Source organism: Lycium ferocissimum, chromosome 2 (assembly GCF_029784015.1).
Source record: "Lycium ferocissimum isolate CSIRO_LF1 chromosome 2, AGI_CSIRO_Lferr_CH_V1, whole genome shotgun sequence".
Lineage (NCBI taxonomy): Eukaryota > Viridiplantae > Streptophyta > Magnoliopsida > Solanales > Solanaceae > Lycium > Lycium ferocissimum.
Window position 1 is genome coordinate 51,951,011 of NC_081343.1, and position 21,938 is coordinate 51,972,948.

The following is a 21,938-nucleotide window of genomic DNA, read 5'->3' on the forward strand; positions in this document are numbered from 1 at the left end:
TATCTCAACGTTACTATATCATTTTTTTAATCTTTTATCATTATTGAAATTATATTTACAAAATATAACATAATTTTGTGCACGTATTATCTTAGGACTCCTCTGCGTGACTTTTTTATAAGTCACGAAAAAATAAGTTTTGAAGCTTGGATGGAATCCTTAATTTTTGTATTAAGGTAAATTTCTTTTACAAAATATTAATTTTGCCCTTGAAAGCGCGGTCCTTTTGTACCCACGCTAACAATGGATCTTTATCTTGGGTTGCTTTTTTATGAAATGTGCTAACTTGGATGTGCGGTCAATTTCTTATCTTTTGCATTTAATTTGAATGTTTTATTAAAATTTATTTTAATAAAATCAAAACCACACCAAATATCTACTGGTTTTCAAAAATTTAAAATCTAATCAAACCAAACCTGAAAAAACATTGATTTATTAAATCGATCTTGGGTTGGGATGGATTTTTAACCAAACCATTCACACCCCTCAGGAATTAAATATACGACATCGTTTCGACCATAAAAGAAACAAGAAGAAGAGGGGGTTTTTATGTTGGGAACTGAAAAGAGGTAGCAAGTAAGAATGGAGGAAGCAAGAAAGCTCGAGGGTCATAAAGGCAGCACCACTTGCTGTATTGCCTCTCAAAATCGCCCTGCTTTTATTGCCACAGCTGATGAGGTGCAGTGAACACTTTTCCATATTTTGTACAATTAGACACCCAGATTCAGGATAGGCGTTAAAGTTTTGTTATGAATTTTGCTGATTAGAAACATTACAACTGTATTCAAAGTCTCTCACTGTTTCTTTTTGTTTAGTTACTTATTTGATCATTTTCTAATAGGATGGTTGTGTGTGCTGGTTCGATTTGAGGTGCAAAGATAAAATCTTTACTATGGATGTTGGAAATGGTAACCAAATTTCATCAATGTGTTTCAAACCAGGTTTGTCAAATTTCTTGTTTTTTAGTTGGTATTCTGTACAACAACGACAACTATGCCTCGGTTGTTGGGAGCGGCTCTATGAATCCTCACTGTTCAATTTAGTTGGGTATTGTGTGATTAAAAGAAATTAGGCTGCATCAACAAGGGTTTATTGCATCTAGATATACTGTATTGCTCTAGGTTTTCCCAATTGACAACCCTAAGATGCTAGACAGAACAATGTAGGGGGCTGGTGTTTTGGGACTTTGTAAGAGCTAAAACATATTGGTCTAGGAGGATTCCGTTTCATGCTTGAGAGACCACTGGTATTTCTATGCTTGAGTTAATTGCAGTGTATCCAGCTTTGGTACATGCTATATGGCCCCTTTTTCTTTCAGTCAGATGTCTCAGCTTTGCAATTTACCATATCAAGACCTAAATAGAGCCGATGGGATGAAGAGAATTCATATAAACCGCTCAACCTAATTAGGAATAGTGGCATAGTTGATTGATGTCTAGTGGTAAGAGCGCAATACGTGATGTGTGGTTAGGCGGTCACGGGTTCGAACCCTGCTGCCATCAAAAACCTGGTATTTAAGTGGAGAAAGATTGACCTCAAAAACTTACAGTGCTAATGTTCTAACTCGGGTATTCTAACACTAGCACTTCACGGACTCCCTTGTTCCCTCAAACTCAAGGTGGGTAACCAAATTTGCTTATTTTGAAAACATAAAAAAGTAAGTAGTCTCCAGAGAATTTCCCAAGAAACATGCCATAAATTTGCCAGAAGATCACACGGAAGGTTAAGAATACAAGTGGTTGAAAATGGTAGTGCCGCACTGCCTCCACAACGGTCGCCAAAAAGGGCGTGGCGTTTCCAAAAAAGCCACTGGATTAGAGGTGTGCTGTCACCAGAATAGTAACGAGTAATATACGCAACGCCGTCAGAATGATAACTGGGAAGAGGCACGATGTCGCCAAAACAATTCCCTCGAATGAGGTGGTAGTGTCACTGGAATTGTTACCAAGAATACCCATGGTGTTGTTTAACGGTTGTGGCTAGGGGATAAGGATAGTAAAGCTATTAAAACATAGAAATAAAAGCTACTTAGGTCTCTACTATGGTGGTAGAGACTCTACGTAAGTTTCTTAGTATAATTGTAAAAACTCTGATACTTGCGAGAAATATGAACAAGAATAAACTGTAATGGTGACTTGATAATTTGGTGAATACAAGACACCTAATTATGTGTCAAACATAATAGAAATAGACCATATTTATTTTCAAAAAAAGAAGAAGATAATAATTGGCATAAACCATGTCTAACTTAAGAATTTCTGCTATTCCACTCCAACAGTCTAATACTAACACAGAAATTCCAATTACAAACATATGCTGCCGCTTTTTGACAAAATAATATGCTATTTTGAGGACCGTTACTGAGAATTAAGTTACTATTGATTTAGAGATCTCTGTTTCTGCAATGTAATACATTAGTTGGTGGGATGATAACCTTCCGCTGGCGTTGATATCATAATTGAAATTTGTGAGAGTCGTCAATCTCAAACATGTGATCCATGGTGCAGGGAATGAAGATGTTGTTTATATCTCACTGGGAAGTGAAGTCAAATGCTTTGATGTGAATATGGTAATGCCATCATTTTTCCAAAATAACTTTCCCATGCTTTTTTTAAAACTTCTTTCTTTCACATGCTTTTATAATTTACCACTTCTTGTGTGATTCTGGTACTCGTAAATGGCTACTTTTGACCTTTATCAAGATCTTTTTGACTGAAACTTCCCGTCTGAATTTTATGTTGTAACTTGGTTAGAGTTGGCTTCTTTCCACTTATTCTCTTTTATCACTTTTGGGCACAAAAGTTTAGTTATTAATCCAGTTTAACTGTATCTGAAGGTTACTGCATCGAAACTGTTGCACAGTTACAATTACAACAAGGATGAGATAAATCAGGTATGATTGCTATTCTTGTTCTTTTTATAACCTTATATTTTCTCACTGTTCAAAAAAATAACCTTATATTTTCTCCTTTGTCTCACTATCCATATCATTGGAAGTTACCTACCATTTGAGAATGGGTTTTTGCAGTATAAATATACACTGTTCTCCTCTTCGTGGAAATCTGGCCTTGTGCTCGTTTTGTTATTTTCCATTAGTCATGTTATCAGGAGTATGCCCGATCATTAGTTCAGTTGGTAATATGATATCTTGCTATCTTCAGCAGCTTCTTTATTAACCTCTAGCCTCTTATTCAAGTTCTTGTTAGTATTTTGGGACTTTGGTTCCTAGCACTTCAGGTAAATGTATCAGTTATTTACTCTTCTTATCTCTTAACCTGATCCATTTATTTGGTTCTTTTGAGCATTAGCTCAGGGAGTTTGGCTAGAATCAATTTAGGAGGTTTTCCGTGTGGCTGCCAGTTCGACATGTGAACTTTGTGGATCACTTTGCCTTTCAAACCCAAATAGTGGTACTTGTGGATGTAATTTCAGGACTAGGTGCAGAAACCAGTGGAAGTGACACACTACTTATCTCTTCATCCCATTCTGTAAAATGTTTATGCTTCAACCACCGCACTAATAGGTGGATGGCTCTGCAATAAACTGCACCATGTCTCCACATTGACGAATCTGAAGATATTTGATAAAATTTAGGGCTTTGTTCGAGAAACGCCCCTTGTTGCTTTTTTAGGCAATTGTGCACCCAATTCTCTGTTTTAGGCTCTAGTCTAAATGTCATGTCCAACAGATTCATCTTGTACAGGCTTAAAATTAGAAATTTAGGATTTACTCTGTATTTGTTCATCCGGATAAGTATTAGGGTTTGTCCATTATTTTATTTGATGTTTACATATCTTCCCTTATCATTTTAATCTCTTATGATTTCTCCTATTTAACAAGGTCATATTTCAGGTACCTCAAATAGGTATACTATATTTTCAAACAATACCTATTCTAGTTCTGCATGCCTAACCTTTCTGTTTTTCAGATTGCTTGCAACTCAAAATCATCTTTCCTCGCTGCAGCAGATGATAGCGGTGATGTCAAGGTAGGACGGTTCGCTATATCCATAAGTATGTTGAACATCTGATTCTCTGTTTCCATGAGAGATAACACTGATGAGTTCTGAAACTTTTAAGAGATTAAACTGTTTCGCTGTTTCCGTAAGTATGTTGGACATCTGAGTGTTACTTGTTTTGCAGATCATTGACATCCGCCAAAATCGCATGTACAAGACATTGAGAGATGGCCACACAAGTGTATCCTTTTTTATATAATTACTATGACAAGTTTGTACATTGCCCCAGAAACATGGTGATTTTTTTTATGTCATTCATTTTAATTACTATTTTACTATTCAACATTCTATTTATTTGTTGTTGCCCTTCTTGTATTATCTTTTTGGTATGTGAAGTCCTTTTTGTATTTTGCTGTGAAGGTTAGTTCCATTTTTTCTTCCCTAACTTCGCATAGGGAACTATGTTCTTATTGTGAACCTATCATCATTTGTGACCTTCACTATCTTATCAGATATGTAGCGGTGCTCAATTCATTCCTTGGAGACCTTGGGAAGGTACTTTTTGGACTAAAATTTTCAGGTGTCCTACATTCTTCCCCTTCTTGACATTGACCTTCCCCCTATAGATATACATATGGCCCACATACACGTTGAAGTGAATGACCTCAATAATTCATGAATGGGAGACACTTACTTGGAGCTTTTGGAAACATTTATAAGTATGATAATGTTTTCATGTAAAGTTATTTTAGAGGTATGTGATGTCCACTAATACACAGACTTCAGATATCTTGGAGAAACTAATTCTTCCTCTTAAGTTGTACTTCTAGTACGCTTCGTGATTTTTAAGCAGGTAGGTTTCCAGAATGTTTGCATTGGCTAGAATTTAACGAATTAGTCATAATCTTGTAAAGAATGATACCATTTTTACAATGATCTACAAGTAATTGCCATCTTCTATTCATGTTATGTGTTTTTATTATTGAAGTCACTTAAAGTGTTTTTTTTTTTTTACTGCTGCTCTCTCTGTTTCTCTCTGTCAATGTGTGTGTGTGTGACGGATACAGAGAGAGAGAGAGAGAGAGAGAGTCTTCAAAGAGATGCAGATGCGTTGTATATGACATCCTTTGCCCCTTTATTTTTTACAAGAGAATCTTGATGTAGGGTTCCTTGTGAAACCAATCTCCTGTTTAATCTAAATGGGATGGTAACATAAGGTTTCTTAAAACGTTCAAGTTGTGGTACATAAGGTTTCTGTAAAATGTACAAGTTGTGACAGCCTGCTACTTAATATTCAATTTCCTATGATGTTTGGAGAATTGTTTCTTGGAAGCTGATGATGGTGTTATCTTGTGTTTGTTGTTTCATTTTTAGTCATCACTGGGGGTCTTGATTCAAAGCTTGTGCTATGGGACTTCTCCAAGGGTCGGCCCCAGAAGATTTGGGACTTTGGTATGTTGAGCCTTATACTATGTACTCTTTTGTATTTCTGCAATTTCTAGTATTAATTGCTATTGTAGTGTGTACCTTCAAGTTGAAGGCATGCCTTATTACACCAGAACTGCACATCTGAATTTTAGGTCTGCCTTACTACACTAGCTACATATCCACTGAGTTTTAGGCATGCCTTACTACAGTAGATGGAAAAACAAAATCGCTAAGTTTTAGAATATCTGGGTAGTTATCTCCCTATATTTTAATCACAGGGGATTAACATAGAAAACCTAGAGGGTTAGACTAGTTTATACCTTTGTGGAGAACATTTTTTCAATCAAACGTGTCCTCAGCATCATTGATATTTCAATTTGTGGTGAGAAAGGGGAACTGGGAATAGATAGTCGATTATCTTCCTCCCATTTTTACTGACTATAATAAGTATCTTGCTTAAATATTGTTTTAGATCTCTTAGCTTGGGTGTGTCTTAATTTTTGTAAGAGTGGTTTTCTACGCTTCAAGTTTTCCACCTAAGCACGATTGGCGAGAAGTAATTCATGACTATTCTAGTGAGACACTGAGACCTAAAGAAAATGAGTAGTGTTTCCTGCCAGTGACATGTACTTGTGGTTCTCTTGTCGCCATTTTTCCAGAAGAATCAAATTCAGCCTTTCTGTGACATATATGATACCCCGATCATCATTTTATCTCAGTTCACCCATCTCGGACGGACATGGGCATTTCCCGTGGATCCTTCACGATGCATACAAAACCTCCAATGGTTGAATGTAGTGCCAGACAGATACATACCTGGATCCAACACTCTTAGTCAAGCTAATGTACTAGAAAATGCCACCTTGATTTATATAGGTTGATTGAATCAGCTATTGAAGTTCTCTTTGTTTGCTGTAGGCACACTTGACACGGGAAATAAAGGTAATACGGGACAATGTTTGAACCCTGCCTTTGTTCATGCTCTGGCTGTTCCTGACGTTGATGTGGTGGATAAATTTGTGAAGATTTGTGCTGTGGCTAGGGGTGATGGAGTTGTTTCTATAATAAACGTTGAGTCAGATGTCAAAACTGTTAAGTCCAAGAGTTCAGCTAAACCCAAGAAAGGTTCTAAGTCAGCCCCTAAAGTTGGCGGTTCTTCTGCTGATCCTGAAATTGGAAATCAAAATGGAGGAGACCTGCACCTTGATCACTCTTTGGGAGGACACACTGCTGCTGTATCCTGTGTGTAAGTTTTCTTTATAGCATGGCATGCTTAAATCTACTGCGTCAGCCAGCACTAACTCTGCCTAAATTCTATTAGGACTTTTTCAACATTCGGAAACAAAGGGAAGTTCATAATTTCAGGTGGAAATGACAAACAAGTAAAAGTATGGGATTGGTCTAAGTTTTTCATTGCTGGTGAGACTTGCACTGGCTCCGACTTCCTTCGATCTAGCTTAAGTTTGAGCAGAAAAGTGAGTTCTACTTCATTACTTTTTATGTTTTCTCTCTTCCACTTTATGCCTTGATTGTTTCTTATATATGTCTCACAATTGGGCTTTTTAATCAGGTGAATTGGCTTTGCACAACTCCTACTGATTCAGAGAACCTAGTTGTCTGTGATACATCCAAGGTTGTGAAGGTTTACACTATCGGGTGAAGCAGCATATATTGATCCGTGATACCGCTACTTGTACGTGATGTGACCCTCGGAGAAAGTTATGCTCCCTATATGGCAGTTTTGTTTTTGTCTTGCAGACTAAACTGGACAGGCATGGCGTTGCCAAACAAAGGTTCTGACCAAGAGCTAGGTGCTTCTGGTATATACTTGTGTCTCTGAAGGATTAAATTTTTATTTCCAATGTAATTGCAAAAAGATGTCTAGGATATCTAGAGTCTGAGCTTGTCTCTCCATTTTCTCTTCCTTTTTTCTTTTTTTTCTTTTTCCCTTTGTTGTAGGGAATTGGGATTTTGGTCCTGAGATTTTGATTCTGAGAATTGACATTACTTAATTAGAGAATTACTTCGAATCAATGTTGTTTGTAAAGTATTCTCTTAATTTGTAAATATTATTATAGAAAGAAATTCTGAACGGAGATTTCTGTTGCATGTGGGCTTGAGTGTGCGTGCAGTTGTGAGGTCTACCTATTTGTTGCAGACCTGCATGCTTGCATACCTAATTGTGGGCCTCTTCTAACACTTTTCCTGCTATATTTTGTCATTGATTTGTCCAGTTCATTGATATTGCACTTTATGGTGTGAATAGAACGCAAGGATAAGTAACTTTTTCAAAGCTCACATTTAACATCTATTTTACATTATTATATGTAAAGATTTCACATCTGGTTATCGCGAGTTCCCAGATTTTGATGTTAAAACAAAACATTCTTGTTAATCTGAACTGGATGACTTAGGACAATCCAGCTAGAGATTATGTTTATTGTGAATGCTCAAGTGAATGTATTCACGTATAGTTTGTGAAGAGAACAATCTTATTCGTTGAGATATTAAAAATAGATCTTTAATTATGACATAAAAAAGTTAATAAATTGATCCAAGTGACCACTCCCAGTGGAGATGGTATGGGATTCAGAACGAATATCTTTTTTTTCCCTCTCTATCCAAGGGAAAATGTTTTTGTGTAGATATTTGGTCTGAATCACATTATTTCATGTTAGAAGCTTTTATTCTTCCTAGATTTTGACAGTAAATCTATAGATCTGAAGAGAAATTTCTCCTTGATTGAAAAAAGGAGAGCTTAAGTTTTATGCATTGTGGTATTATAAATTTTTACGCAACCAAATCACTTAATTGATAACCTGATCAGAATAATAACTAATAATATTGTAAAAAATTACGTTATCGGTATATATAACTTAAATCCAAAGAAAAAGAAGAAGAAAAGGAGGCATGTGGCTTGACTTATTCTATCAAAAGAGGTGTGTATGTGGGGTGGCTCAGCCTTGAAGCTGCAGTCAGACTCAAAGTTTGGTGCAATTAGTTGGTTAAGATGTACAAACTCCAACCATACTCATTCCTTCAAACTCCAGCAAATTTTTAGAAAATCTGTCAAACACATTGCTTTCTTCTCTGAAAATATACCTTTGACACCTACTTCTCAACCTACAAGCTGGCCAGTCCCCTTGTAACCACCCTCCTAACATTCCTTCACCATTATAATAATGTTTCTCATTCCTTAGCTTTTTGCTCAGTCAGTGGAAACAATCCTTCTTTATATTCCTGGGACTGACAAAGGAGCTAAAGCATCATTTGTGTGCTAGCTGTGGTCAAGAGTAGTGACCAAGTATTTCTGTGAGTGAAAAAAAATAAAAAATGATGGAGTCAGGGGTTCCAATATGTAATATTTGTGGTGAACAAGTGGGGTTAGCTAATACTAATGGTGAAGTCTTTGTGGCTTGTCATGAGTGCAACTATCCTCTTTGTAAGAATTGTTTGGATTATGAGATCAAAGAAGGACGTAGCGCATGTTTACGCTGTGCAACCCCTTATGATGGTAACTCAATCTTGCTTTCGGTTATAATTAGACTTTGATATATCTGATTACCGATCCCATGTGACAATTTGGTAAAAAAAGTATTAAGGAAGTCTAACATAGTACTATGCTTATTTTGCAGAAAATGAGAACGAATCGAACCATGACGAATCGAACCATGCTACAATGGCTTCTCATCTAAATACTGCTGAGGTACTAATTAATGTCTGGTGAACCTTTCCATGTTTAGTCCTACAAACATGACATTGAATTTTAGTTGACGACAATGTTCTGTGATTATTTTTTTCGACGTAGGATGTTGGAATTCATGCTAGAACTGTCAGTACTGTTTCAACTGTGGACAGTGGTAAGTAGATGAAGCTTTTCTGCACAAAAATATTCATAATACCTTTTTGTAGTGTAGTTTCAATGAAGAACATTATATTAACTTACTTTATCTTTTCTCATGAAGAATATCATGATGATTCTGGCAATCCAATATGGAAGAATAGAGTGGAAAGTTGGAAGGAAAAGAAAAACAAGAAAAAGAAGAACAAAAATAAGACTGTTTTACAAGAAGCTGAAGTTCCACCTGAGCAGCAGATGGAGGAAAAGCCACAGTAAGTAGGCCTTTGCAAAAGCAACTTAACTAGATACGATAAATTTCGTGAAATTGGAAAGTAACCATGTTTATGATAGTATTGCAGTTTTTGTGTGATTTCATAGTTTTCTTGAAATGGGGCTAATTTCTTTTGTCTAGATGTCCAAATAACTACCAAGAAAACAAGAACTTTTTGGTAATAAAACATTGATGTTTGATCCACCTTCAGTGATTCAGAATCTTGAACTTGCTCTATTTTCATCATGCATTTATTGATTGCATCTAATTTAACTTCTGCAGGCTAGCAGATGCTGCAGAGCCACTTTCAAGAATCATTCCTGTGCCGAAATCTCAAATTACTCCATACAGAATCGTGATTATCATCCGATTGGTAGTTCTCTGCCTTTTCTTCCACTATAGAGTAACACATCCAGTTGAAAGTGCCTATCCACTGTGGCTCATCTCTGTTATCTGTGAGATCTGGTTCGCTTTCTCTTGGGTGCTGGATCAGTTCCCTAAATGGTCCCCTATTAACCGAGAGACATATATTGACAGGCTATCTGCAAGGTTAAAAATCTTGGCTCTTCAACTTCCACAGCACTGCTAATATAACATATTCAAACTTTGTTGCATTTCTTGCACTTGAGAATTAACTTTGTTTGTACCTTTCTAGGTTTGAAAGGGAGGGAGAACCTTGTATGCTCGCACCTGTCGATTTCTTTGTCAGTACAGTCGATCCCATGAAAGAACCTCCTTTGATCACTGCAAACACGGTTCTGTCAATCCTTGCAGTTGACTATCCTGTCGAGAAAGTATCCTGCTATGTATCAGATGATGGAGGCTCAATGCTTACATTTGAGTCACTAGCTGAGACTTCTGAATTTGCAAGGAAATGGGTGCCATTCTGCAAGAAATTTTCAATTGAACCACGTGCACCTGAGTTCTACTTTTCGCAAAAGTTTGATTACTTGAAAGATAAGGTGCAGCCTTCTTTTGTCAAGGAACGCCGAGCAATGAAGGTGGGGGCTTAGTTTTGTAATAGGATTTTGTGTGAAATAAGCATCTAGTTCAAGAATGATTAACCTTTCATTTGGTATTGCAGAGAGAATATGAAGAGTATAAAGTGAGGGTAAATGCTCTAGTTGCCAAGGCTCAGAAAACACCGGAGGACGGCTGGACCATGGCAGATGGAACTCCTTGGCCAGGAAACAACCCGCGTGATCATCCTGGAATGATTCAGGTTAGTGGTCATTATCCTATCTCAGTTTCAGCTGTCAGTGCGATATCCTTTTGACTGATTTCAGTCAGCTGAAACTAGTATCTGTTTAACAAGATGATCGATAAAATCATAATGAAGATTTAGCAACAATCTTTGAAGTTCTAGTATCTGTGAAACTTTTGGATGTTCAATTAAGCTTCAAAATTTTTCTTCTTCACAGGTTTTCTTGGGACATAGTGGTGCCCATGACAATGAAGGAAATGAACTTCCACGACTCGTTTATGTCTCAAGAGAGAAAAGACCTGGTTATACACACCACAAAAAAGCTGGTGCTGAAAATGCTCTGGTGTGTTAAGATGCAATTTATTACTAGCATTGATCTGAGACTATTTTTCATTGAATTCCTTTTACAAACTTACTGTTTTATTTCAGATAAGGGTGTCTGCAATTCTCACAAATGCACCCTACATTCTCAATCTTGACTGTGATCACTACGTCAATAACAGCAAAGCCATTCGTGAGGCTATGTGTTTCTACATGGATCCACAAGTCGGCAGAGACGTCTGTTATGTGCAGTTCCCTCAGAGATTTGATGGAATTGATAAAAGTGACAGATATGCCAACAGAAACATAGTCTTCTTTGATGTAAGTATATTGAGCAACTAAATTTAGCATTATGATATTACTTTCAGCCTCTCAAATGAATTTCATCTAAAAATTGAACAACAATCTTCTTCATTTGACATCTTAGTTTAATGTCGTTTGTTTAGTATTGAATCTTCTGATGCTGAAAAATGGATTGAGATGACTTTTAATGGTATTTCAGGTTAACATGAAAGGTTTGGATGGCATCCAAGGACCTGTGTATGTCGGTACAGGAACTGTTTTCAATAGGCAAGCACTCTATGGTTATAGCCCTTCAAATCTGCCTACAATACACAAATCTTCTTCATCTTGCTCTTGCTGCTGTCGCCGCAAGAAACCAGCCAAAGAGAAGGATCTTACTGAGGTATATCGTGAGTCAAAAAGAGAAGATCTGAATTCTGCAATCTTCAACCTAAGAGAAATTGAAAGTGAGTTTTCTAGTACAACATTCCCTTTTTATTAGCTCCATTATCTTTAGAACTTTAACCATGAAGCCATGATTTTGGTGTCTGCAGATTATGACGAGCATGAGAGGTCCTTGCTTATTTCGCAAATGAGTTTTGAGAAAACTTTTGGCATGTCATCCGTGTTTATCGAGTCTACACTGATGGAAAATGGAGGAGTACCTGATTCTGCCAATCCATCGACACTGATCAGGGAAGCAATTCATGTTATCGGCTGTGGTTATGAAGAGAAGACAGCATGGGGAAAAGAAGTAAAAATTGAATATCTCTCTTTTCAAGACTCTTTTTTCCCCTGATTTTAACTCTTTTCTTTTTTGTATTTTTCTTTTTCAGATTGGTTGGATATATGGTTCAGTGACAGAAGATATCTTGACTGGCTTCAAGATGCAGTGCAGGGGATGGAGATCAATATACTGCATGCCTTTGAGGCCTGCTTTCAAGGGGTCAGCTCCTATCAACTTGTCAGACAGGTTGCACCAAGTTCTTCGATGGGCTCTTGGATCGGTTGAAATTTTCTTGAGTAGGCATTGCCCTTTGTGGTATGGATTTGGTGGCGGCCGCCTCAAATGGCTCCAAAGACTTGCCTACACCAACACCATTGTCTATCCTTTCACTTCTCTTCCCCTCATTGCGTACTGTATTCTTCCTGCTGTTTGTCTTCTTACAGGAAAATTCATTATCCCTACGGTAAATGCTTCTACTTCTCTGACATGCTTGCAACTTCCTATGTCCATCATGGAAAATTACATGTTTAAAAAGAAAGAAAAGGATGGGATAATTACATTTTTTGACCACTTAAAAGAATAATAGCCAGAAAGTGTATAGGTTTTGTAGATTAACTATAAATATGCATATAATATACATATTATATAATCAAAATATACATATATTATACATAAATATACATTTAGTTTATATAATCAGTGTATAGGATTTGTATCTTTGGCTAGCGTGGCCGACGAGCCAAAAATAAAAAAAAAGCCCTTTAAAGATTTGAGATTTTACAAATGAGTGCACATTAGGAGCTGGTATTAAGGCTGCAATTTCTTTAGTTTCTATTACTGAATCAAATTCTTGTGCCTTTTATGCAGCTATCGAATGTTGCAAGTATACTTTTCCTTGCTCTTTTCATTTCCATCATTGTAACAAGTGTCCTCGAGCTACGATGGAGTGGTATAGGCATAGAGGACTGGTGGCGTAACGAGCAGTTTTGGGTGATTGGTGGTGTTTCTGCCCATCTATTTGCAGTTTTCCAAGGATTCCTCAAAATGCTTGCTGGTATAGACACAAACTTCACAGTGACAGCAAAAGCGGCAGACGATGGAGAGTTTGGCGATCTCTACATATTCAAATGGACAACAGTCTTGATCCCTCCAACAACAATTCTCATTGTCAACTTAGTTGGTGTTGTTGCTGGTTTCTCTGATGCACTCAACAAAGGATATGAAGCATGGGGGCCTTTATTTGGAAAAGTGTTCTTCTCATTTTGGGTGATCCTGCATCTTTATCCATTCCTCAAAGGTCTAATGGGACGCCAAAATCGAACACCAACCATTGTTGTTTTGTGGTCTGTGCTGTTGGCTTCTGTTTTCTCACTAGTTTGGGTCAAGATTGATCCATTTGTCAGCAAAGATGACCCTTCAGCCATGGTTCAAAACTGCATCGACATCGATTGTTGAGCTTGGAACAAGATCTCTGAACCATACAACCACATGTTTGAAATGTAGGCTTTTTTCATGTAGGACGTGTAAACTCTCTTGTCCTTGCATGGTTTGAGCAGCTTGTATCAGTTTTTCCAGTTAAAGACTTTTGAGAAGGAAGGAGAGTAAAGAAAATTTATTTGGAAATAGAATGTTGAAATTTGGATTAAAACTTTTGAAAATACAAAGTTAAAGGAACTTGAGCTGATAATGAATAGTATTGTTGTATTTTTCTCTCACTTGAAGGTGTCTTGTTCAACTATGGAACATGAGAATTACAAGGACAATGCTAGTTACATTGTACAAGTCTCTAAATGAACAAATTTATACCTTGATCAAATATAGTGAAATTATATATAGTAACCTCCTGATTAAAATCCTCGCAAATTGACTGACTTTTTGTCGTGAGAATTACACTTTGATCAAATATAGTGAAATTATGAGCATGATGTATAGTTCATAAAGCAACCCAAGAAATAGTTCCTAATGAAAATAAAATTTTTAGCGTCCTGCAGTAAGCACTTACGCTCCATGCCTTACTATCAGTGAACAAACATTACAATATGTATTTGATGAAAAAAATAGTAACTTTATTGGTGCAGAATGAGTAAGTAGTAATACATAACAATACAGAGTTTCATTATACAGTATGGATATACACCGTAATTATTTTGCGGAGTACTACATATCGGCGATTTTTTTATTAATGATATATAATGAGCATCAAAATGTTTCCATTTGATATTCACAATCCAAACGGAAGATTTAATTACCTAATATGTTTATTTTTTATTTTTAAAAAGAATATTGTACCCATATAAAATACGTACGTAGTTTTTTTTTTTTTTTTTTTTTTTTTAGCTCTGGTTCAGCTGTCCCGGAAATCCATTTGATCAGTATATTTATGTCCCTAAATTTTTTGGAACATCTTTGAGACAAAAATATATATGCAGCGTACTTGTAGGTGCATAATCTAAATTTAATGCCCCTCTCTCTATTATGGGGCACTGTTAGGCTCATCTCTTTGAGTTCGAGCAGTTGAACCGTTTACAGCCAAATCAATAATAATTGTGGCTACCACTAAAGTATGTGGTGCAGCGGATGAATGCTTTCTCTTCTAATATGCCCAAGTGCCAGTTCGAGTCGTATTGAAAAAATTTGATAGGGAGCTTCCTTCAAAAATGGGCACTACGCGCGAATACGGATATAGTACTAATGCAGATACCGGATAACGGATGGGAAATCAATAATAATAATTGTGGCTGAATATCTGTTCATCTATCAATCAATCTCGTTTATGAATGTTATGATGACCAGACATATAATCAGAACTCTTTAATTGGCTGCTTTCAAGAGGGTGGCTTGAAATTTATCTCCCGCAATCACCCATCATATGATTGGAGCTGAGATGAATTTTTAATCTTTCTTATAGTTCTAACAGAAATGATAAACACACTTTAGACTAACAAATGTGATATTAATTTTTTAATCGAGCAGTTTGATTAACCTTTTGACTAATGAACCGCTAATAATCGGTGCCAAAAATCAAGTTAAAGAGCAAATACTTGATTCAAAAGTAAGCATAATGTTTGGCCTTAAAAAGAACAACCTTGATTATTTAGCCATTTGTTAAAAAGACACCTTTTTAAGAGGTCTTAGGAAGTCTTTCAAAGTGGGCAAACTTAAATTTTGGGAAAACCACAATATTCTCAATTTCTATCAAGGTTAATTATAAAATATTATAGTATTTTTTTTGGATTTTTATCTGGTATCTGGTACTCGCTTTGGAATTCGATAAATCTGAATTCACACAGCAAAATTTCACTTTAAGAGTGAAACCTAAAAGCGATTTCATTCTCAAAGCTCGAATGTGAAACTGGTTATATATTACAGTAAGATTTGTCACTATCCTTTAATTTAACCTTGAAAAGAGGTTCTTTGAATTACTTTTTTTTTTTCGAATTACTTTATTGATTCATGCTAAAAAAGTAAAATGCCGTTTGTCACAAAACGAGGAATTTCCAAGTTGTGTAGACCAACAACACTTTAATCCAAAGGATAGAATCACATTATAATAAATAAACTAGTATTCCAAGCAAAGAATAATCATGAAAAATGTTGGTTTGGAGACTATGCAAAAGGGACAAGAGCGGTAGGAGGAGAATAGCATATAAAAAAGTTGGAGGGCACCTGGGTCCAGCAGAAAATATTTGGATTCTGATTAAACTACTGTTTTTATTATTTTAATGTCCTTTGCTTCGTACTTAGTGTACAAAATAAGCACTACTATTTTTTTTTTTTTTTTTTTTTTTTTTTTTAATGTTTTCACTTCGCACTTAATTTACAAATAAAATACTGCTTGATCAATCTTTGGAAGTCGCAATTTCGACCTTTGACCTATTCGAAACAATTTTCTCGTACACTTTTTAAATTCTTTTGCATGTGATGGCCAACATAACTTAGCTAATATGTGATGTCCTTTATAAGTTGCGTAAATTAGAGGCGAACTTTTAAAATAATCGTGCATGTCGATTTAGAACCAGTTCAGATTAGCTAATTAAGATAACGATAGACATCAAGTGTTGAATAGGGGCGTATATGGAGTGCAAGATATGGATCCATATAACTTAATAATTTTGACTCAAATCTTGTAAATATGTATTAGAAAATTTATTAAATAAGTACGAATAATTGATTTCGAACCTAGTAACAAATCAACATACTTTTAAGTATTAAAACTGATTTTATAGATAAGTACGCGTTTTGATAGAACAGTTGAAACATACCATAAGCATCTAGTGATTTGACAAAAGACATTGATTGAATTTTTTTTTTTGTTAAAATATCTGGAATGACCCGAAACACACTTTCAAGTGTCAGATAAGTACATGTTTAGATAGAAATGTCCAAACATTCTATAAGCATCCAGTGATTTGACAAAAAGACTTTGATGAACATTTTTCTGTTAAAATACCTGGAATACCCTTAAACGCTAGTGAGAGTAAGTTTACCTATACTTAAAACACCCTTAACAAAACTGTAATCGGTTATTTCTGTAATAATGGCTCAATCCAAGGTCAACTAATTAAATCCACAAATCAGTCACTTTAAATTTGTCTCTCCTTTTCTTGTACAAATTCCAACATATGCTCACATTCCACAAAAAAGGTATACTACTCTTCTAGTCTTCTTTTCCTTCTCCCAATCTTCCATCTTCCATCTTCCTTCAACAACAACAAACTATGGTTCCAAATCCTTCTCATTTTTTCCTCTCTTTCACCCTTCTCCTCTTTCTCCTCTCCACAAAATCATCATCGGCTCAATCCACCACAGATCTTGATCCAAACCAACTCAAAGCACTCAGATCACTAGGTGTTCCAACAGGAAAAGACCCTTGTTCTCCTTCTCACAAATCCACTATTTGTGACTCTTCAACTCCCTTTCACAATCTTATTTCCCTCAAACTTATAAACTGTTCAAATGGTGTTACATTAACTCAAACAGCTCTCAAAACTCTCTCCACTCTCCAAGACTTACAATTCATCAACTGTCCAGTTTCTCCTATTCATTTCCCCTCTGAATTTAGCTCTAATCTCAACTCCTTCACTTGTATTAACTCCCTCAAGAAACTCACAAGTGTTTGGCTTATTCGAATGCGTAATATCGTAAATTTAACTGTGTCTAATGTTCCAGTTTCTGCTAGTGGCCCTTCTATTATCTTGAATAGTATCAAGACTTTGCATACTGTTACTATTTCTCATGCAAAGCTTAAAGGTGTTCTTCCTACAAGATGGCATATGAATCTAACTTATGTTGATTTATCTGGGAATGAGCTTGAAGGGAAACTACCAACTTCTTTAACTGAGCTTGAAAATCTTGTGCATTTGAATCTTTCTTCAAATTCACTCAATGGTACTCTACCAAATTCATTTGGCAATTTACTTAGTTTGAAAAATATGTCATTAGCTTCAAATTCTTTGTCTGGAAGTATCCCGAAAACGCTTGCTGCAATTGCTGGATTAGTTCATCTTGATCTTGGATCAAACCAATTAAATGGAACTGTTCCAAAGTTCATTTCAGATATGAAGGGATTGAAATACTTGAATCTTGAGAGGAATAATTTCAAGGGGGTTTTGCCATTCAATGCTTCTTTCATCAAGAAATTGGTTGTGTTCAAGGTTGGAGAAAATTCTAATCTTTGTTACAATCACTCCACGTTGTCTTCAAAATTGAAACTTGGCATTGCTCAGTGTGATAAACATGGATTACCACTGTCGCCGCCACCTCCTAAGGAAGATCTCAGTGATGATACTGAAGAAGATGATGATAACAGTCCACCACCTAAACATGAACATGGACCTAGTAGAGTTGTTTTTGGTGTGGCCATTGGACTTTCATCCATTGTGTTTTTGATTATTTTCTTGGTTTTATTGGCCAAATGTTGTAAATGAATTGAGTGTAAATTGAGACATTCTTGGTCCAGTTAGGTTAGGCAAATGTCCTTAATAGGATTTGAAAATTTGTTTATTAACTGTATACTTGGATCTTGAGGGAGAGTAGAATGTAAGAGTGGTTATTTTGTCAGTGTGTGTGTGATTCTATTAGCACTATTGCTGAAGGAGAAAATCTCCATTTCAGTTATCTAAATTCTTTTGTCATTTATGTATGATCTGAAATAAGGGAATATTTGAAGGAGGAAGCTCCCATTCCTGGCATTGTTTGTAATGAATCTTTATGTCTCTATAGCTGAAAGCTCAAAAAGTATGGTAACATCTTAATACAAACTATATTAGAGCAGCTTATTGCTCTGTTATAATGGACTTTTGCCTCTTTCAGTCTTTTCCTCCTGACAATCACCATATTGGTTTTGCTTACTTTCTAATTGCAGATTTTGTAAAGCTTGTAGTCCAAGTTGCTAATAAAGTTGGGCACTATTTGTCTTGAGATTGGTTCGGCTATCAAACTAGTAGGGATCTTACAGGTGACTATCGCGGTTGTTTATTCAAGGAAAGTGACAACCACGAGTTGACTAGGTGCTTAGCCAGGAGATTTTCCAAACCCGTGTTGACGTAACAAACCACACATAATTAATTTAAACTAACAGTGTTAAAAATATTTTACATATATGACCAGTGATAATGACACACAAACAACCCCTTCCTCCCCCTAAAAGAGGAAAAAAGAAAAAAGTGAGGTAAAAGTACGTACCATATGAAATTATGGATTAAATTCTCCACTAACCATTCTCTGTTTGAAATGGCCGTACTAGGATTTCTTTGCTATGTTGTCTATGTATTTCATGCTGCAGCAGATGTTGTTCCCAGTATATATTCCTTTTATGCATTGGAATTCGGGATCAGCATGCACGCAATGCACCACGAATATTTGTAATGGTTTAAAGCTTCAAATGTTCAATGATACTTTTTACCGCCTTGTTTTATTGATTTAGATGTAAGGAGGTAACTAACCAACGAATTTTGATAATTATATCTGTTGAGTGTATGATTAAGTAGTCGTGGAGTGAAGTAAATCACATGATGGATGCATCATTATTCGTAATGTTGTCTTAGTTTCGTCAACAAGTTTCCCCTTTTCATATTTTCCTTCGCACCTCCTCTCTCTCTCACAGGCGGATTTAAAGTAATTTTTCTATGAGCTGTACCTATTGTTGTCAGCTCGAACATCTACAACAACAACAACATACCCAGTGAAATTCCACAAAGTAGATCAGCTCAAACATCTATACATATCTAATTATACAACGTATTTTGAACTTGCTGGCTCTAAATTTAGAATCCATCTCTGTAACCATGTTCTTCTAGGTCTTGTTGACTTTTGCCATGTGGAGCTCTATTCCTCACGTGATTCCTCTAGTTCCTAATCCTCCTATTAATATACAAAATCATTGCCGTCTACTTTAGCAAAAGACGAATTTGACAGTCAAATGTGGTAGATTCAATTTTTAGGTTTTAACAGTGAGCTAATTATACTTTTAAAATTATGTGCTCTGTATTTAGAATTCCGAGTTTAGTTGAATTCAGTAGTTATATGCAACATACATCTCTACAACAAATGCATGCAGGCATATACCAAGTGATTGACAAACAAAAATATGAAATTTGAACTCTGCTCGTCTTATTTTTTAAACCAGCTCATATTGGACTCTACTGAAGTATTTAAATGAACTAGCTTGCGTGTACGTTTTAACTTCATTTGTTTATGTTTATATTCTCAGAGAATACCTAATACTATAGTCTTCTCAATCTTAAGAGATTTGATTTATCAGTTCCTTATTTTTTATTAATTATCCATGTCGGCATACGTAGAGATATATGATACTTGATGCTATGAGCTGCGAGCTATATATAAGATTTAATCATAGCCTCTCTGTTAGCATGGAACTAATAATGAAAGGATCAATTTGTCAGCTTTACCGTTCATGTGTTGGTTTTTTTTTTTAATCCCAGTCTTAGTACATAGAGAACATGCTCCTCCTGATTCTTTCAGATTTTTAATTCGGATAAAGCATAATGTATTACTTCACAAAGGGTCAAGAAATGCTTTAGAGACCTGTCTAAATTATGGAACTCATATCTCCTATGTTGGATAATGAAGGAAGAGAAATTGAACTCTACCACCTTTATCACCTTCTTTTTTTTTTTTTTTTTTTTTAGCTAATAATAATAATAATAATAATCCCTAAACCAAATCCAATACTCATAATCTCACAGCAGTAACAATAGAAGATTAACGGTAAGATTTCTGGAACCTAGAACGAGCACCACGACCACCAAACTTCTTAGGCTCACATCTTCTAGGATCAGCAACAAGCAAAGTCCTATTATATCTCACCAAAATATCCTTAATCTCCTTCTTACTCTGTTCATCAACATACTTCTGATAAAACGCAACTAACGCTTTCGCAATACTCTGACGTATAGCATAGATCTGTGAAGTATGACCTCCTCCTTTAACACGAATCCTCATATCTACACCAGCAAAACGGTGTCTCCCTAAAAGCAGAATTGGTTCAACAGCTTTGTAACGCAGGATTTCTGGCTGGACTAGTTCAATTGGAACGCCGTTGATTTTGATTAGACCACGGCCGCGTTTGCAGTGTGTTACTGCTACTGCCGTTTTTTTGCGCCCGAAACATTGCACGGATTCTACTGTTGCCGGTGCCGCCTGCATTTTTGCTTCGTTTGGTTGATGATGACCTTTTTGCCCTTTTATCACCTTCATATTATGTATTACGAAGAAATTTATTCTCGTCATAATGCCACGACGTTGCAGTACACAAATCGATTATTGTTGATGAAAATATTGAGCTTTGAAACTGTTAGTTAAACACTTCCCTTATACTCACTCCCTACCTTTTGGTGCTGCTATAGGTCACCAGACCTTTTATTTGATCAGAAACACTTGAAAAATAGTTTTGACAGCTTTTCATATACATTTTTTTACGTTATGAAAGTGTTTAAGGTAGCATACTTTTGGGTTTGATTATTGTAGGTAAAGAAGAAAAGTACAAAAATCCGAACTTGTCCATCACCTCCTTTAATTTTATCTAGTCTGTTGAATCTCAGTAATAACGCAAATAGAGACCAATAACTCGAGATCCAGCCACCTTGTAATTTACAAAGTTGAACGCTCAAAATTTAAAATAAAATAAATGGTGATATTCTTTTTATTTGTCTTCTTTTCATGTATCATTTGGAATGACCTTATCGTTTTTTTTATTTAAATAGAGGGCACATGAATAAACTCACAAGACTTGTCTGTCAAAGCTAATACAGTACTAAATTTTGACTATCGATTGAACCAAATTGATTTGTTAGACTCGTTTTTTTTTTTTTTTTTGTTAGACTTTTAGCCTTGGATTGTAGGTATTAATGCATGTGGACGGTTGGATGCGGCAACATGCAAATTAATTGACAAAAGAGATCATCGCCCCCTATATCGTTTTTATAGGAAGGGGTGACTCAACGGCAGCTTTAATAACACATACATTTTAGGAGTTTAAAGTTCAAATACTCATCAAATTACTCCCTGTGTGTTTACCTTTAGTACTTGTCCACAATGGAATTTATATATATTTTTTAAATAATAACTGAAGTGTATATTTTATTATAACACACATATTAATTAATGTGTAGTCTCAATGTACTTAATAAATGATTTGGGGATAAATAATTAGTGCAAGGGTAAAATAGTAAAAAAAAATTATTATCTTGATATGCTAGAGTAGATAAGTAAAAAAATAAAAGTTTTATTTAATGTAATGGACGGGTAAAGGAGAAAAGCAGAAGTAATCTTTTTCTTTTCCCCTTCTTTTTATGTAGAATGAGGGGTAAAATATCATGCATTGGAACACTTTTGAATTAATAAACTCTCCCCTCCCCCCTTTAAACCAACTTTTTTTTTAACGAA

General features: G+C 35.7%; 3 protein-coding genes across 3 annotated transcripts; 2 read left to right on the top strand and 1 right to left on the bottom strand.

Moving 5' to 3' along the window:
• The first annotated feature begins 526 nt into the window (after positions 1 to 526).
• On the top strand, positions 527 to 13,747 carry LOC132047713 (cellulose synthase A catalytic subunit 8 [UDP-forming]). The gene is made up of 25 exons (XM_059438719.1): positions 527 to 678; positions 842 to 941; positions 2,508 to 2,569; positions 2,837 to 2,893; positions 3,929 to 3,988; positions 4,143 to 4,199; positions 4,471 to 4,513; positions 5,333 to 5,410; positions 6,305 to 6,632; positions 6,708 to 6,861; positions 6,957 to 7,042; positions 7,145 to 7,206; positions 8,715 to 8,900; positions 9,022 to 9,092; positions 9,195 to 9,246; positions 9,352 to 9,499; positions 9,781 to 10,047; positions 10,154 to 10,499; positions 10,583 to 10,720; positions 10,920 to 11,045; positions 11,132 to 11,344; positions 11,526 to 11,772; positions 11,860 to 12,059; positions 12,142 to 12,495; positions 12,900 to 13,747. The coding sequence occupies exons 1-25, from the start codon at positions 583 to 585 to the stop codon at positions 13,485 to 13,487; spliced, it is 4,119 nt and encodes a 1,372-aa protein (XP_059294702.1). The 5' UTR covers positions 527 to 582; the 3' UTR covers positions 13,488 to 13,747.
• A 2,917-nt stretch (positions 13,748 to 16,664) lies between these two features.
• LOC132043793 (receptor-like protein 51) lies at positions 16,665 to 18,237 on the top strand. Its single transcript, XM_059434261.1, has one exon. It carries the CDS (start codon positions 16,751 to 16,753, stop codon positions 17,957 to 17,959), a length of 1,209 nt encoding a protein of 402 aa, XP_059290244.1. The 5' UTR covers positions 16,665 to 16,750; the 3' UTR covers positions 17,960 to 18,237.
• A 1,941-nt stretch (positions 18,238 to 20,178) lies between these two features.
• LOC132043820 (small ribosomal subunit protein uS9-like) lies at positions 20,179 to 20,734 on the bottom strand. The gene has a single exon (XM_059434292.1). The coding sequence runs from the start codon at positions 20,697 to 20,699 to the stop codon at positions 20,256 to 20,258; it is 444 nt and encodes a 147-aa protein (XP_059290275.1). The 5' UTR covers positions 20,700 to 20,734; the 3' UTR covers positions 20,179 to 20,255.
• Positions 20,735 to 21,938: the final 1,204 nt, after the last annotated feature.

What these genes read in the sequence shown, in the direction of transcription:
- LOC132043820 (XM_059434292.1), bottom strand. Translation starts at nt 20,699, where the DNA reads ATGCAGGCGGCACCGGCAACAGTAGAATCCGTGCAATGTTTCGGGCGC.
- LOC132047713 (XM_059438719.1), top strand. Translation starts at nt 583, where the DNA reads ATGGAGGAAGCAAGAAAGCTCGAGGGTCATAAAGGCAGCACCACTTGC. An exon ending in AATGCTTTGATGTGAATATG is followed by an intron (nt 2,570 to 2,836) that starts GTAATGCCATCA and finishes CTGTATCTGAAG; the next exon opens with GTTACTGCATCGAAACTGTT. An exon ending in ATTGACAGGCTATCTGCAAG is followed by an intron (nt 10,048 to 10,153) that starts GTTAAAAATCTT and finishes GTACCTTTCTAG; the next exon opens with GTTTGAAAGGGAGGGAGAAC.
- LOC132043793 (XM_059434261.1), top strand. Translation starts at nt 16,751, where the DNA reads ATGGTTCCAAATCCTTCTCATTTTTTCCTCTCTTTCACCCTTCTCCTC.